The 14,816-nt window shown below is 35.8% G+C and overlaps 2 protein-coding genes across 2 annotated transcripts; both read left to right on the top strand.

Annotated features, from left to right (window-relative positions):
* The first annotated feature begins 257 nt into the window (after positions 1 to 257).
* Positions 258 to 1,342, top strand: LOC137931060 (cuticle protein 8-like). Its single transcript, XM_068774461.1, has 3 exons — positions 258 to 275; positions 456 to 779; positions 1,064 to 1,342. Exons 1-3 carry the CDS (start codon positions 264 to 266, stop codon positions 1,331 to 1,333), a joined length of 606 nt encoding a protein of 201 aa, XP_068630562.1. The 5' UTR covers positions 258 to 263; the 3' UTR covers positions 1,334 to 1,342.
* A 2,672-nt stretch (positions 1,343 to 4,014) lies between these two features.
* On the top strand, positions 4,015 to 10,722 carry LOC137931188 (uncharacterized). Its single transcript, XM_068774597.1, has 7 exons — positions 4,015 to 4,026; positions 4,308 to 4,631; positions 4,915 to 5,180; positions 7,892 to 8,122; positions 8,441 to 8,684; positions 9,845 to 10,168; positions 10,453 to 10,722. Exons 1-7 carry the CDS (start codon positions 4,015 to 4,017, stop codon positions 10,720 to 10,722), a joined length of 1,671 nt encoding a protein of 556 aa, XP_068630698.1.
* Positions 10,723 to 14,816: the final 4,094 nt, after the last annotated feature.

Raw genomic sequence — 14,816 nt, 5'->3', positions numbered from 1 at the left:
GACGTTCTTTCTAAAACTTAATCTTTTCATTTGTCTTATTAAAATCTTTTTTAAAAAGATATGCAACGCTAAATATTACTAATATCTTGTCACAATTTGGAAAATAATATCTGGTTCTATGAACATACGTTTAAAAAATTATCCCGCGGCGAGGTCATTGAACTGGTTTTGAATCGGCTCTCGAGATTTTGAAGGCGGCAGCCGGGTATATAAACACTGGACTATTTTCTGAAATTCATTCTATTCTTAACTAACATAGAAACATGTACTCCAAAGTAAGCTGTTGTTATATAATAAAAATATAATTTATATATAGTATAAGTATATTAACATGTATAAATCTGAATACATAAGTTGTTTACGTCTTTATAATATTGTAAATTATTGAAGTTCCTACTATTGATAAATTAGTTATACTGTTTACTTTATTCACTAAATTAATGAACATTTTACAGATCGTAACCTTGTGCGCTGTTGTGGCGATGTCCCAAGCTGGACTTCTGCCTACAGCCGTGCATTACTCATCCGCGGACGCCGTCTCCTCCCAAAGCATTGTGCGCCATGACCAACCCAGTGCAGTTGTCTCCAAGCTAGCTGTCGCCGCTCCCGTCTACCACGCCGCTCCTGCCCCCGTTGTTTACAAAGCAGCCCCTGCCCCTGTTGTATACAAATCCGCCCCAGCACCCATCGTATACAAAGCCGCCCCAGCTCCCGTTGTATACCAACACGCCCCAGTCCATTATGCTGCACCAGTCTCTAAAGTAGTCGCTGAAGAAATCGTAAGTTGTAAAATAAGTTAATTCAATATATTAAAAACAATATTTAGTTTTTCAAGCCATTAAAACTTGCGTCTCAACATATTACAATAAAGAAGTTACAAAAGTATGAAAACTAAATCCTTAAAATTTTGGTAATGTCGAGATATCAGTAATTTTTGACCCTTTTTTATTACATCGACATTAACTTAATTCTTATTTCGTGCTGACATTAAAGTAGTTCAGATTAAAATAGTTTGTAAGGTTTTGCTAGTTTTCTTTATTTTATAACTGAATTATTTTCAAAGGCATACCCTAAATACGATTTCTCGTACTCCGTCGCTGACGGTCACACCGGAGACAACAAGTCGCAGCAAGAGTCCCGCGACGGTGATGTCGTGAAGGGATCCTACTCGTTCGTGGAGGCCGATGGCTCCGTGCGTTCCGTGGAGTACTCCGCCGATGACCACAGCGGTTTCAACGCGGTGGTGCACAACTCCGCGCCCACAGCTGCGCCCGCCCTCGTCAAGACTCCCGTGTACGCCGCCCCCGCACCTGCCTACTACTACAAACACTAATAGGATCAACTAATTGTACCAAATATAATTGCAAATGTTAGTTATTTATTTATAGTATATACGAAATAAAATTCTTTGCACACCATTAAGGTCTTTACTTCTTATGTTTTTTTGCAAATAATAGTCCAGAGAAAAAGTGTATACTATATTTAATTTGGCGTTAAAATTATTTATCTTGAATATGTACATTCTATGCGTACTGGATAGATGAAGAATCAAAAATTTTATACGTTAAAGGGGACTGTGGCACAGATGGTGTAAAGCGCTGCCATTTTGTGGTCATCTTTTCTTTACATATTTTTTTTTTTCAATACAACTTTTTACTTTGAAAATCGACTACGTCCTTTTAAACGGTTAGTTGTTTAATCAGCACTCAGTCAGTTTAATCTAGTTATAACGAACATAATAACAAAAATTGAGCCTAGATTCTCACAACCAAATAGATTTGCCCGCTTTAATTAAAGTACAAATTAGGTATCATCCCGCCTATCTCTCATACCACAGTTGCGTTATAATCATGGTTATAGTGTCATTAGGATTTTTTTAGATACAATGACGCAAGAGCTTTCCCATCGATTTGACTATTATAATCAGGTGTTTAATGACCGCAACAACAATTTGAAACATGAATCTACATATCGGCATAGCGTGGTGACAAAAGCTTGGCTTCTTCTTAACTACACGTTAAAAAAATTGCTTGTCGGTTAGCCTTGATGGACTGGGAAAGGTTAAACTAGACTAAAACCAAGATTCAGCGTTACGGTGATAGAAGAAATAAGAGTGCTCATCTGACTTTGTCGCCTGGTATACGGCTGTTATAGTAACAAAATTGGAAAAAAACGATAACAAAAAGTAAAATAGTGACGACGGTAACGATATCATAGTTGATAATGCATAGGCGTCAATATTCAGTCACGTAACGTAAGGAGATTTTTAAAAATATAACACAACGAGGCGGCGAAAGGATTTTACGGTATTTTGATACTGTGCCTACGGTGACATAAGTATCTGCAGTTCGCCGGCGGATTGATTGCTCGCGAATATAATTCTGATCTCTAATACGCGAAAGGCATTAATGTAAGGAAAAGAAACATTTTACACACACGTAAAGAACCAAGAATATCAATTTCCAGACACAAACACCGACTCAAACTATGAATTTAATATCCACGTTTAGTTTGCGACGCCGACTTTACTTGTAATCTGCTAGCGAAAAATTATCAACAACATGCAGACAAGAATAAACACGCTTAATATCATCATAACGCTCGGCCCAAAGGTCAATAATAGTTCAACTAGTAAAGACATAGGTAACAGATAAAACAGTTTCCTATTGTACCAACGCGTGTGACACAAAACACTAAAGTACTTTTTTAAGGAAAATGTGTGGGTGAAAACTATACTACTTCGATCAAGTCTTTGAAAAACTAATTATAAAACTGTTTCTACCATTGACTGCCTTAAGGTTTTAGAGTGAAGACCACAGACCGGCATGTACAACATCCCCCACCACGAGAACTGACTTGTTTAAGTCTGTCCGAAGACACTGACTGCAGAAAGCTTCCAACCGGTCCTATTGCAAATTTGGCGGAAGCCTATATCCAGCAATGGATATCCTGTGTCGGTTTGATGGACCTTAATCTACTGAAGACTAAAATTATTGTCGTGGCCAAGATTAAAATTACAGAAACATTATTTAACAAAATGGGGCAAGGAGTGAGGCAGCGTAAAAGCTCTAGTATTTGCACAAAAATTAAAGAAGTTTTGAAATTTTAAAATTCTTCTTACAACTATTAGGCCTTGCTTATCAGAATCAATAGTAACTAACTATTTATTAGTATAAAAATTTGTAATTCTTTGACAAGAAAGGTAGAATTTTTATAGAGTCTCACAAACTAAATTATATAATAAAGTAATAAGTTACTTATTATTTTTAAGATAGTCCCCTTGATAATTTATGCATTGTTGCATACTATATAAAACTGTTGCAAGAAGCGGTGGACTCACTTTTGATCAGTTTTGTTTTCTCTATCTCAGTTTCTCAATAATGATCAACTTAAATAACTCTAGAAACTAGATTTTAACTTAATCTCTGTAAGGAAGGTACTTTAAAAATTTCATGATTCTCATATTAAAAAAAGTTCTTATGGCCAAGTGCGCTAATAACCCGTTGTCCTGATGGAGAACAACTCTCACGGATTCTACGGTTCTTCTTTTCTAAATATTTATAGACAATTATTTTAAAGTTTACACCAACTATAAATATTGTCACTTGGTTTCATGATCATATCAACAGATTCAAGTTTCGTAGTCAATTTTAATATCAATTATAATACAAACTTACAATATCGATCTGACACAAAGATTCCTTACGCCTAAATGATCGTACAAAAATATATTATTTATTATTATTTTTAGAGGTTGGAATGTTTTTTGAATAATTGGTATATATTTTGGGTATATTATACCAATCGTTTACTACAATAAAATTGTTTTATAACTGGGCAGTTTTAAAACTTTCAGTGTCACCAACCATTGAACATGCTTTTACAAAAGCCACCCCGGGGCGAGGTCGCTAGACTGGTTTTGAATCGGCTCTCGAGGTTTTGAAGGTAACGGTCGTGTATATAACCGCTGAACTATTTTTAATACATCATTCTAATCAGTATCAAGATAGAAACATGTTCTCCAAAGTAAGATCTTGTAATTTATAAATAGTAATATTGGTCCATTTATAAAATTAAAGTGTATAAATCTATGCAGAGATATATTGTGTACAAATTTTTTCTCATTAATATAGAATGTAAAAAATAAAATTAACTTGTGCTAATCTAAGCAAAAAATCTGTGCATTTAATAATTTAATCTGAAGATTTCATCATTACCTGTTGTAATAAAAAGTTTTCTATTAACGAAATGCTTAATTTTTAAAATGTAAAAAAATTAATTTTACTAAATTAATGAAAATTTTACAGATCGTAACCTTGTGCGCTGTTGTGGCGATGTCCCAAGCTGGACTTCTGTCTGCAGCCGTGCATTACTCATCCGCGGACGCCGTCTCCTCCCAAAGCATTGTGCGCCATGACCAACCCAGTGCTGTTGTCTCCAAGCTGGCTGTTGCCGCTCCCGTCTACCACGCCGCTCCTGCCCCCGTTGTTTACAAAGCAGCCCCTGCCCCTGTTGTATACAAATCCGCCCCAGCTCCCATCGTATACAAAGCCGCCCCAGCTCCCGTTGTATACCAACACGCCCCAGTCCATTATGCTGCACCAGTCTCTAAAGTAGTCGCTGAAGAAATCGTAAGTTGTACAATAAGTTTATTAAATGTATTAAAAACAATATTTAGTTTTCAAACCATTAAAACTTGAGTCTCAATATATTACAATAAAGAAGTTACGAAAGTATGAAAACTAAATCCTTAAAATTTTGTTAATGTCGTGATATCAGTAATTTTTGATTCTTTTTTATTACATCGACATTAACTTAGTTCTTATTTTGTGCTGACATTTAAGTAGTTCAGATTAAAATAGTTTGTAAGGTTTTGCTAGTTTTCTTTATTTTATAACTGAATCATTTTCACAGGCATACCCTAAATACGATTTCTCGTACTCCGTCGCTGACGGTCACACCGGAGACAACAAGTCGCAGCAAGAGTCCCGCGACGGTGATGTCGTGAAGGGATCCTACTCGTTCGTGGAGGCCGATGGCTCCGTGCGTTCCGTGGAGTACTCCGCCGATGACCACAGCGGTTTCAACGCGGTGGTGCACAACTCCGCGCCCACAGCCGCTCCCGCCCTCGTCAAGACCCCCGTGTACGCCGCCCCCGCACCTGCTTACTACTACAAACACTAATAGGATCAACTAATTGTACCAAATATAATTGCAAATGTTAGTTATTTATTTATTGTAATATATGAAATAAAATTCATTGCACTCTATTGAAGATTTTTACTTTTTGCGTTAGATTTTTGTATACAATTGCTAGTTTTGATGTGATATTCTTTTCGTATTGGGGACTAATCAAAAAAGATAACTAAATAATTTAAAGTTATAGACACATATCTATGAGCGACAAATGAAAATGAAAAATCAAATCGTACTGGATAATTAAAGAATCGAGGAATATATTACTTTAAGCTAGGACTATGACACTTCAAGTGGGTTTATAGAAAATGCGTTACCATTTTGAAATAATTTTACTGTGTTAAATTATTTTCATGTAGTATTACACTTGAATGAGCTATTACACTTGCATTAGCTTTAACGTTATTTTGATTTCAAACGAAGTCCCTTATCAGAAATTGTTAATTACTATTATAAAAATATCTCGAATATTGAATATGTACATCGTTAAAATTAAAAAAAAATAGAATGTCGACAGCATATATAGCATATCAGTTAGTACACTTTTTTTTATAAGTTTACCAACAACCTATTTTGGATATATGTATGATATGAGTAGAATATCTCTGGTTTCTACGTTCCTTAAAGGTATCAAAGGAAAAACAATTGCAGCTGCTTAGCAATACCTTTTCAGAAATGGCGGAGTTTAAACTGTACAGTGCATGTACTAAACAACTAGACACTAACAAAGATTTTAATGGATTTAAGTTACATACGGCAGTTACGGTTTCGGCAATTCATTGTCAATTGGTTGAGTAGACATTAAATCTTAATATCAAAATGAACATGATAGATATATCTATAATATTTTGGCAGTGTGGTCAAATTGTCTTTTTTTGGCCATAATTTTTTAATCGATCAACTATTTTAAAAGCGTAATAAGATGACAGTAAACTTGATGTACGTAAGTTAACATTGCAATTTGTTTTAATGTCACACTGAAAACTGAAGAGTACTGAAATCAGAGGTTCTATTTACAAAGCAAAGTAATATAATCTGAAGAATTAAAAAAATCTTTCGACTTCTCTCCAGGCCAGCATACAGCACCGTCAAGCTTTGTGTACTAACATCAATTGAATATATAATAATGATCAACTTTTACCCCTCTAAATTTAGATAACTACAGAAATAAAGATACATTCAGATAGGTTGGTTGGTTATGTAACAAGTACACCCGTATAAAGGCTTTAAAGGGGTAATGTTATTAATAATGCTTATTGGCTGAAAATAAATGTTCCATACTTTACTTCTACAGTTAATTTATAGAAAACAAGCTATTAATTAAACCCATTTAAAAATCAATGGTTTCAGAAATAAGACATAATGTTATCATAATAGAGTAAATAAAAGTTTTTTCGTAATTCAGATTACTATATTAATATTATTTATTGTTTTTGGTTTAGTTTATCTTTGTACTGCCAGAAGTTATTGGCCGGTCACGTTTCAAAATAAAAAAAACACACATTTCAGAATGATCACTTTACAGTTTGATTGGAGATAGGTGTAAAAGCTTTAAGCCCTTAACAAGTATAACGATAAAAATGTGATTTGTAAGCGGTAGGCTCACGGCTTACGTTGACATTTTTTTCCTTTTACGTGTGACAAATTACTTCGCTTATCTGATTTGCAACAACGATGATGAATACCCTTATTATGTTCTTATTTCATCGCTATATGACTGGGATACTGTTTTATACACCCACAGCCTCGCTAATAACGGCAGCCGGTATGACCCCAATGAAAAATATAAATCTCTTCTCTAGTCAAGGATAAATGCGCCGAAACATAGCACACCTTCCTTCTTGGTCTCTTTAACGTGGGCTCTTTTCCAAGCCCGTCTCAGTTCCTAGATGGTTGTAAAGTGTTAGGGTGTAATTAAAAGATGTTTGTAACACTTTATCAATTTATTTAACGCACGAACAAATATTTGTTAACGCTTGAGGGCGAGTAAAAAGAACGTGCATTCGCCGTGGGATCCTGGGGCGCACTGCTCTACGTCGGCACACTAGGCTCGCCCGTCGGCTCCGCTCGCCCACAAAATCTTACACCAATTATTCATCCAGACATCACATTAGCGCATCTACGACTCCCACAGTACTCCCCCGCTGAGACCGAAGGTTACTGCGGTCGATAGTGGTCTGGAAAGCGGACAGTACGTCCCGATTTGGTTTTCCTTACTGGAACGGTTTCTTCTGTCAAAGTGGGGTTGATATTTTTAGGAACGGAATTGGCTAAAGTCGGAATCTGCTCGGTTCTGGTTTGTGGTGTCGTGTTGTCATCTCTGGTCATATATGCTGGTTTTAGTCGATCTATGGTAACGGTGGACTCTCTGTCGTTAACAACTATCAAACGCAGTTTTACTTGCCCACCCTACGCCGGGCGCGCAGTTGGCTGTACTTACAGACGCATCGGATACATCGATAGGAGCAGCACTTCAGCAAAAATTTGATGACAGTTGGCAACCACTCGCTTTCTTCTCACGACGCTTAACTTCAGCACAGAAGAAATATAGTCCCTACGATCGTGAGCTGTTAGCTATATACGACGCCATCCGCCACTTTCGACATATGATAGAAGCAAGACCATTTACGGTTTATACAGATCACAAACCGTTGACATTTGTGTTTTCCCATAACCGCGAAAAATGTTCCCCCAGGCAGTTCCGGTACCTTGACTACATATCCCAGTTTACAACGGATATCCAATATGTTAAAGGAAGCCAGAATGTCGTAGCGGATGCGCTTTCTCGCATAGAAGAAATTGGAACACAAACGCTGGATTACAAAGCACTCGCCAAAGCACAAGATACAGATCCAGAACTCAAAGAACTGATACAGAGAGGTTCAGCACTCAACTTACAAAAGGTTAAAGCTCCTGATTCCGAGACGTTTGTCTTCTGCGACGTTTCTACTCTAAACCAACGTCCATATGTGACACCTGCTTACCGCAAACTGGTCTTTGACACACTACATCGACTGAGCCATCCAGGCGCAAAAGCGACAGCAAAACTGGTCACTCAAAGATTTATATGGCCGGGAGCACAAAAAGATTGTCGGCAGTGGGCCAAAGAATGCACATATTGCCAGAAAAGCAAGATATACCGGCATACCCAATCCCCTATTTCCGATTTCCCTCTTCCTTCTCAACGTTTTTCCGCCATCCACATGGATATTGTGGGCCCTTTACCAATTTCGTGTGGTTACAGGTACTGCCTTACGGTCATCGATCGCTTCACTCGTTGGCCTGAGGCATATCCACTTCCAGACATCACGGCAGAGACATGCGCCCGCACCTTCATCGCTGGCTGGGTGTCTCGCTTTGGTGTACCTCATCGCATCACTACTGATCGGGGTACACAGTTCCAGTGTGAGCTCTTCCGCAACCTGACGTCCGTCTTGGGTACACAGCATCGCCCTACTACAGCATATCATCCAGCGTGCAATGGCATGGTTGCAGCCTTCAGTTGAACTGGTCTTTGGCTAAGCCAACAACCGTTTTAAACCAGCAGCCAACAGTCCCAACGTTGCCGTATCCGCGGTGTGATCAATTTTTTTAAACACTCCTTACTGTCTGCGATAACGACTCCGCAAAAGTAGAGAACAAAACAAATAGTTCATCCCTTTATACATTCTGCACCGCAATATCTGTTAGACTAGGAAGTTGGCTCATGTAACATATTCAGAGCGGCCGCTTCAAAATAACCCGGTGACTCGGTCGGCGACGTAGATTACCGTTAAGTTGACCGTTGAAGTCCAGACCGCGGCACCGAGCCACTCGCCTTCATAAGGCGGGAACCATTATTCTCTTCAGGAAATAATTATTTTAAAATTAATATTAATAATTCAATAATGCACCAAAACGCGTAACGAAAATATATTAATTTTTTTTCTTATCGTTGACTATTACTTTATTAATTATTTTAAGTAATCCGTAAAAACGTTATGAAGTGTACAATACGTAATTCTATGGTAACCATAGTAATAACTTATAGGTTTACTTTGTTTTCCGAACAAAGTACCAAGAAAAATGCTGTTGTTTTTGGGGTGACGTTAGTCAATTCAAATAAAAATTTTAAGCTTCATGAAAACAACAAGTATTTGCCTATCAAGTTAATAAAACGTTTCGTTTGCGCCATACATTAAATGAATGGAACATGTCTAAAAACTCTTCAAAAACTTGTTGCCGCTAATATTTTTTTTTTGATCAATCGTAAAATACTTCTAAGAAGTTGTAAAAATATTATAATTCAGAAAATGATCTGTAGTTCTATGAACATGCGTTTACAAAAATCTCCCCGAGGCGAGGTCACTGAACTAGTTTTGGATCGGCTCTCGAGGTTTTGTAGGCGTCGGTAGGGTATATAACGACTGAAGTATTTCTTGATATATCATTCTATTCAGAAACTAGTTTGAAAAATGTTCTCCAAAGTAAGCATTTGTTTTAATATTGATATTGATTTACAAATAATATTAACCAGTTTAAATTAGACCACAGACACTTTGTGACGGTTGTTTTGTCTTTTCGTAGTTTTAATAATTTCATTTAAATATTAATTAAGAAGTAAAAATTATATCATAATAATTCTAATAAATCAACAAAAATTTCACAGATCGTAACCTTGTGTGCATTTGTGGCGATGTCCCAAGCTGGACTTCTGCCTACAGCCGTGCATTACTCATCCGCGGACGCCGTCTCCTCCCAAAGCATTGTGCGCCATGACCAACCCAGTGCAGTTGTCTCCAAGCTGGCTGTTGCCGCTCCCGTCTACCACGCCGCTCCTGCCCCCGTTGTTTACAAAGCAGCCCCTGCCCCTGTTGTATACAAATCCGCCCCAGCACCCATCGTATACAAAGCCGCCCCAGCTCCCGTTGTATACCAACACGCCCCAGTCCATTATGCTGCACCAGTCTCTAAAGTAGTCGCTGAAGAAATCGTAAGTTGTACAATATGTTTATTAAATATATTAAAAACAATATTTAGTTTTAAAAGCCATTAAAACTTGAGTCTCAACATATTACAATAAAGAAGTTACGAAAGTATGAAAACTAAATCCTTAAAATTTTGTTAATGTCGTGATATCAGTAATTTTTGACCCTTTTTTATTACATCGACATTAACTTAGTTCTTATTTCGTGCTGACATTTAAGTAGTTCAGATTAAAATAGTTTGTAAGGTTGTGCTAGTTTTCTTTATTTTATAACTGAATCATTTTCACAGGCATACCCTAAATACGATTTCTCGTACTCGGTCGCTGACGGTCACACCGGAGACAACAAGTCGCAGCAAGAGTCCCGCGACGGTGACGTCGTGAAGGGATCCTACTCGTTCGTGGAGGCCGATGGCTCCGTGCGTTCCGTGGAGTACTCCGCCGATGACCACAGCGGTTTCAACGCGGTGGTACACAACTCCGCGCCTACGGCCGCGCCCGCCCTCGTCAAGGCTCCCGTGTACGCCGCCCCCGCACCTGCCTACTACTACAAACACTAATAGGATCAACTAATTGTACCAAATATAATTGCAAATGTTAGTTATTTATTTATTGTAATATATGAAATAAAATTCGTTGCATACTATTGAACTTCTTTTACATTTTCTGCAAATGATAGTTTGGAGAAGTTAATTATATTTTAAAAATAAATTCATGATCATTAAATTACCAATTCCATTTGATGACTTTTTTCCATATTTTATGCTGTACTTCTCGCTTTTTTGTATCTTGATTATAAGCCAACACAATCTGAAATTTTTGGAGACTCAGAAATAGGTAAAAATCTAACTTTACAAGGTCTTATGGAAGGTGCTTTCATCACCAACATTTCAGTCGAAGGACGCCCACTCTTTCCCATAAGCCTTCTGTATAGATTTCCAATAGTACCTTTAGATTACGGCCTATACCCAGCGTTTTCTGGCGACTTTAACAAAATCACTTGTCCACTTTATAAGTGGACGTCTTGTGGCGTGTTTACAGATTCGTTGCTTCTACCCCAAAATTTTAAGGCTCAGATACATCAATCTTTCTTAAGAAAGCAATCTCGATATTCACTGAACAGTTACAGATATGCGTCTCGCGTAATCGTTGTTAAAATCTGTATCTATACTCTTAATCAATTATGCCCGTTTTAAGCTATTTCTTATTTGAATGTCATCAACTGTTGGCCTACGGACAGTGTTGTATATAGTGTTTTTATTATATTATAAGTATTGTGGCCGTAGTGGCCAGCCACTACAATACTTATAATTTTAAATCATTATTGAGAGTATTTGAATTTGGACGCCGTCAGCAATATGACCGCTGTCATTAGCATTTAGGTTGATTTTGAGGAACAAATTTATTTACTGTCGCAGTTGAAGTTAATGCTGTTAGCCCGAGGATTTTTACAGCCACATTGGAACTGAATTCACGAAGCGGAAAGGGTCTGTGAACTTAAAAATATACAAAGCTCGGTTCGCCCACGCTGTTCGCGGTTAGGGAGCAGTCGGCCGCCCCCTAAAAATTGGTATTGTGGTGTATAACACTGATGATAGGTTCTAATCGTGTATACTGACGATCTCACCCTTAAAGAGGACAGACACATGCTCGGGTGATAATACACCCCCAAGTTCATAACGCGTATATACAAATATGAATATTTGATTTCGTTCGGTTAAGCTTAAAAAATGCGGATCAGAAGCATTACACACTCACCACACACTTTTTAAAGGATTTAAGAGAATCAAAAATGTTTTGTTAACTCTTTTGTGGCATTGTACATACCAAAATTGCCCATCCTCCTTAAGTAGGCCAAAGCAAGCTTTGTCTTAAAAGTAAATTCATTTATTAATAACGTAAGGCGAATCAAACATTTTGCCATTAGATTTTATATCCTAATTTTTTATCTTTTTAATGGTCAATGTCTGTGTATCTTTGCTTACATTTTTTTTAAATACAACCACTACGTTTTGTTTGGAACGGTTCTTTATCAGATTATATCGTAACGAAACCCGCTCGCTTTTGTGAAATCGTTCGTTTAGATTTAAACTTCAGAGGAAAGTAGGCAATACTAGTAACTATCATTGAGCTATTTATTCTTAAACATGAAAATATTTAATCATATTGTACAGAATGATGGGCTTTAGTTGTAAAAGTTTTAAAATTATGAATGTACAGCTTATTTGCTGTAAAGAGTGGTACACCCTATCCTAAAATCAATGATTTCAATGATGAATAACGTAGTGATAATATAGTAAGACAAATCCGAAGCGGTAAACTAACTGTACGCCGCGGGTTCGAATACCGGGATACAATTTTATATTTTTTACACTCTCTACAATAATTATAACAGATCGGCACTGCTCAAAAGCAAGTTTCAATACGGTGAGCAGCGTCCTCTGCGTGCCATAATACCACACTGCGATCGCCAACTCGCCCGTCAAGTCTGGCAATTATGGTATACTCCTATAGATATCTTTGAGGAAGGCCAATGTCTTGCAGTGGTTGTCTATGAGCTAAGACGACAAATTGCTTACTACCTGTTCATGTAGTTTGTGCTGCCAGAAGTTATTAACCTGTCACATTAACAAATAAAATATGAAATTAACAAATTTAAAATCAATCATTCCGTAATGGTGTCTCTAATGAGATAGGTATAAAATTTAAAAGATTTTTGCTATCAAATGAGCTAACCATTCATTTGTATAAAGCTTTCACTTCTATCATATATGATTATTGTTACAAGGAAAAATCTTGTAATTTTTTATTAAATAAAACATTTATTATTATCAAGTGTTAAACATTAATATAATAAAACTATAAATATATACAGCTCATTAAAAATTATTTTCATTGGGTTTTATACAGTCCTTTAAACATTGAGGCCAGTTATTAATACAGTCACGTACTCTCTTCCTTTTTTGCCCTCCTATAATATTTCAGAGACTTCAAATTATCGTAGCTGTTAGAGCTGAAATTGACTGCTGACTAGATGACACCTGAAAAACCGATTATTTTCAGCTTTATGACGATTATTTTCGATCACCTCTTTCGTAAAAATACGGGAAGCTAAATCTCTTTCAGTCAGAAACCGAGGATGTATAATTGTACCTATAACACAACACTTATAACACTATATTGAACTAATAGGATGTTGAATTTTAAAACTTGCACTTGATTTCCATATGTGATTTGTGTGATACTATTAATGCAATTTGGATTATCATTCTTCTTCTTTTTATAGGAGCGAAAATACGATAGCGTAACAAATATTCATATAAGAATTGTAACATGAAAATTGAAATATAATGTTAGTCTTTCTTTAATTTTTACAGTATTTATTGTCATAGTAAGCTTAAACATTACTTAACACAATCTATGATCGATGACAATATATGTCATAAATAAAAGCAAATAATTTGGTAATTTTTCAAAATTTTTAAAACGCGCCCATACATGTCTAATACTTATTCCTATTCGTGCCATATCTCCCCTACATCGATAACAAATCAAGCAAAAAAGTGTTACAATATAGTATTTAGATCTTTATAAATTTTAACGATACAATTGCCTTTTTCTTGAACTAGAGACGATAATAGTATGGATAGGACATCTAGCAATTATTCCACAATAATATCTATGGTACTATTGTACTATATATTTAGTATGATGTTTTATATTTCTCGTACTATATTTTAATTTCATTTCCAGTTTGTGTTGTTCCTTGTAATTTGTATCATTTTGATTCTGAAAAACACATCATTTGGTGTATGATTTCTTTTATTTCCTGCCTAATGTATAAGAAAAAATAAACAAATAAATGAATAAACTTCACAAAATACCCTGAATGTAAAGTATTTATTTTTAATGTCACGACCGGACACGACAACACACACGACCAAGTTTAAAATATATTTTTTATTAAAGTATTAAAATCCACACTATTCTATCGTAATTACTCGTCTGATGTTACTCTTTAACAATATTATATAACGCTTTCTAGAAGTGTATATATTGGATGAAAACCGATTATTTTATAACCAGTTTTTATTACATCTTGCCGGGTGTAGACCGTCCTAAAACCATTACGGATATACGTGCAAAGGTAACCGAAAAATTAAACAATGCGCGAAATGGTTACTGCAATGTAACAAATAAAAATAAATATTTATTTAATACAAAGCTTCATTAAATAACCATAAAATTATTTTTGTAAAAATCTTCAGTATTTCTTAACTAATATTTAAAAACAAATAATGGAAAGTATTAAGGCGTAAACGTTTCGTAGCAGTATTTGTATAAGCGTTATTTTTTATATTATTTATTTATGTTGTTTTGTGTACAAAATTACTTTGTATTTAATTTCTTAAATAATTTATAATTTATAGTTTGTAATACCTTAACATCATTTATTTGACGACTAAGTCTTTTTAGGCAATGCATCCTTTTTGATGTCACACTTTGTTCTGTAACATACCTTTGATCAAATAACAACACAAAGAATTTACAATTTATCATTTACTTTTATTCTTTTTCGGAGAACTTGTAATAAAATAAATATTAAATAAAATATAACTTAAAATAAGAATCTGCTTCACAGATGCTGTTTCTC

This window comes from Battus philenor, unplaced genomic scaffold (genome assembly GCF_028537555.1).
Source record: "Battus philenor isolate CCGP_79_NKW_IND1 unplaced genomic scaffold, ilBatPhil1.0.hap1 SCAF_7, whole genome shotgun sequence".
In the NCBI taxonomy this organism is placed as follows: Eukaryota; Metazoa; Arthropoda; class Insecta; order Lepidoptera; family Papilionidae; genus Battus; species Battus philenor.
Note: the sequence above shows the minus strand (reverse complement) of the source record. Positions and strands in the feature narration are given on the sequence as shown.

Excerpts from the sequence above, each read along its gene's own strand:
- LOC137931188 (XM_068774597.1), top strand. Across the intron at positions 4,632-4,914 it reads AAGTAGTCGCTGAAGAAATC|GCATACCCTAAATACGATTT; the intron begins GTAAGTTGTACA and ends TCATTTTCACAG. Across the intron at positions 8,685-9,844 it reads ATCCAGCGTGCAATGGCATG|ATCGTAACCTTGTGTGCATT; the intron begins GTTGCAGCCTTC and ends AAAATTTCACAG.
- LOC137931060 (XM_068774461.1), top strand. Across the intron at positions 780-1,063 it reads AAGTAGTCGCTGAAGAAATC|GCATACCCTAAATACGATTT; the intron begins GTAAGTTGTAAA and ends TTATTTTCAAAG.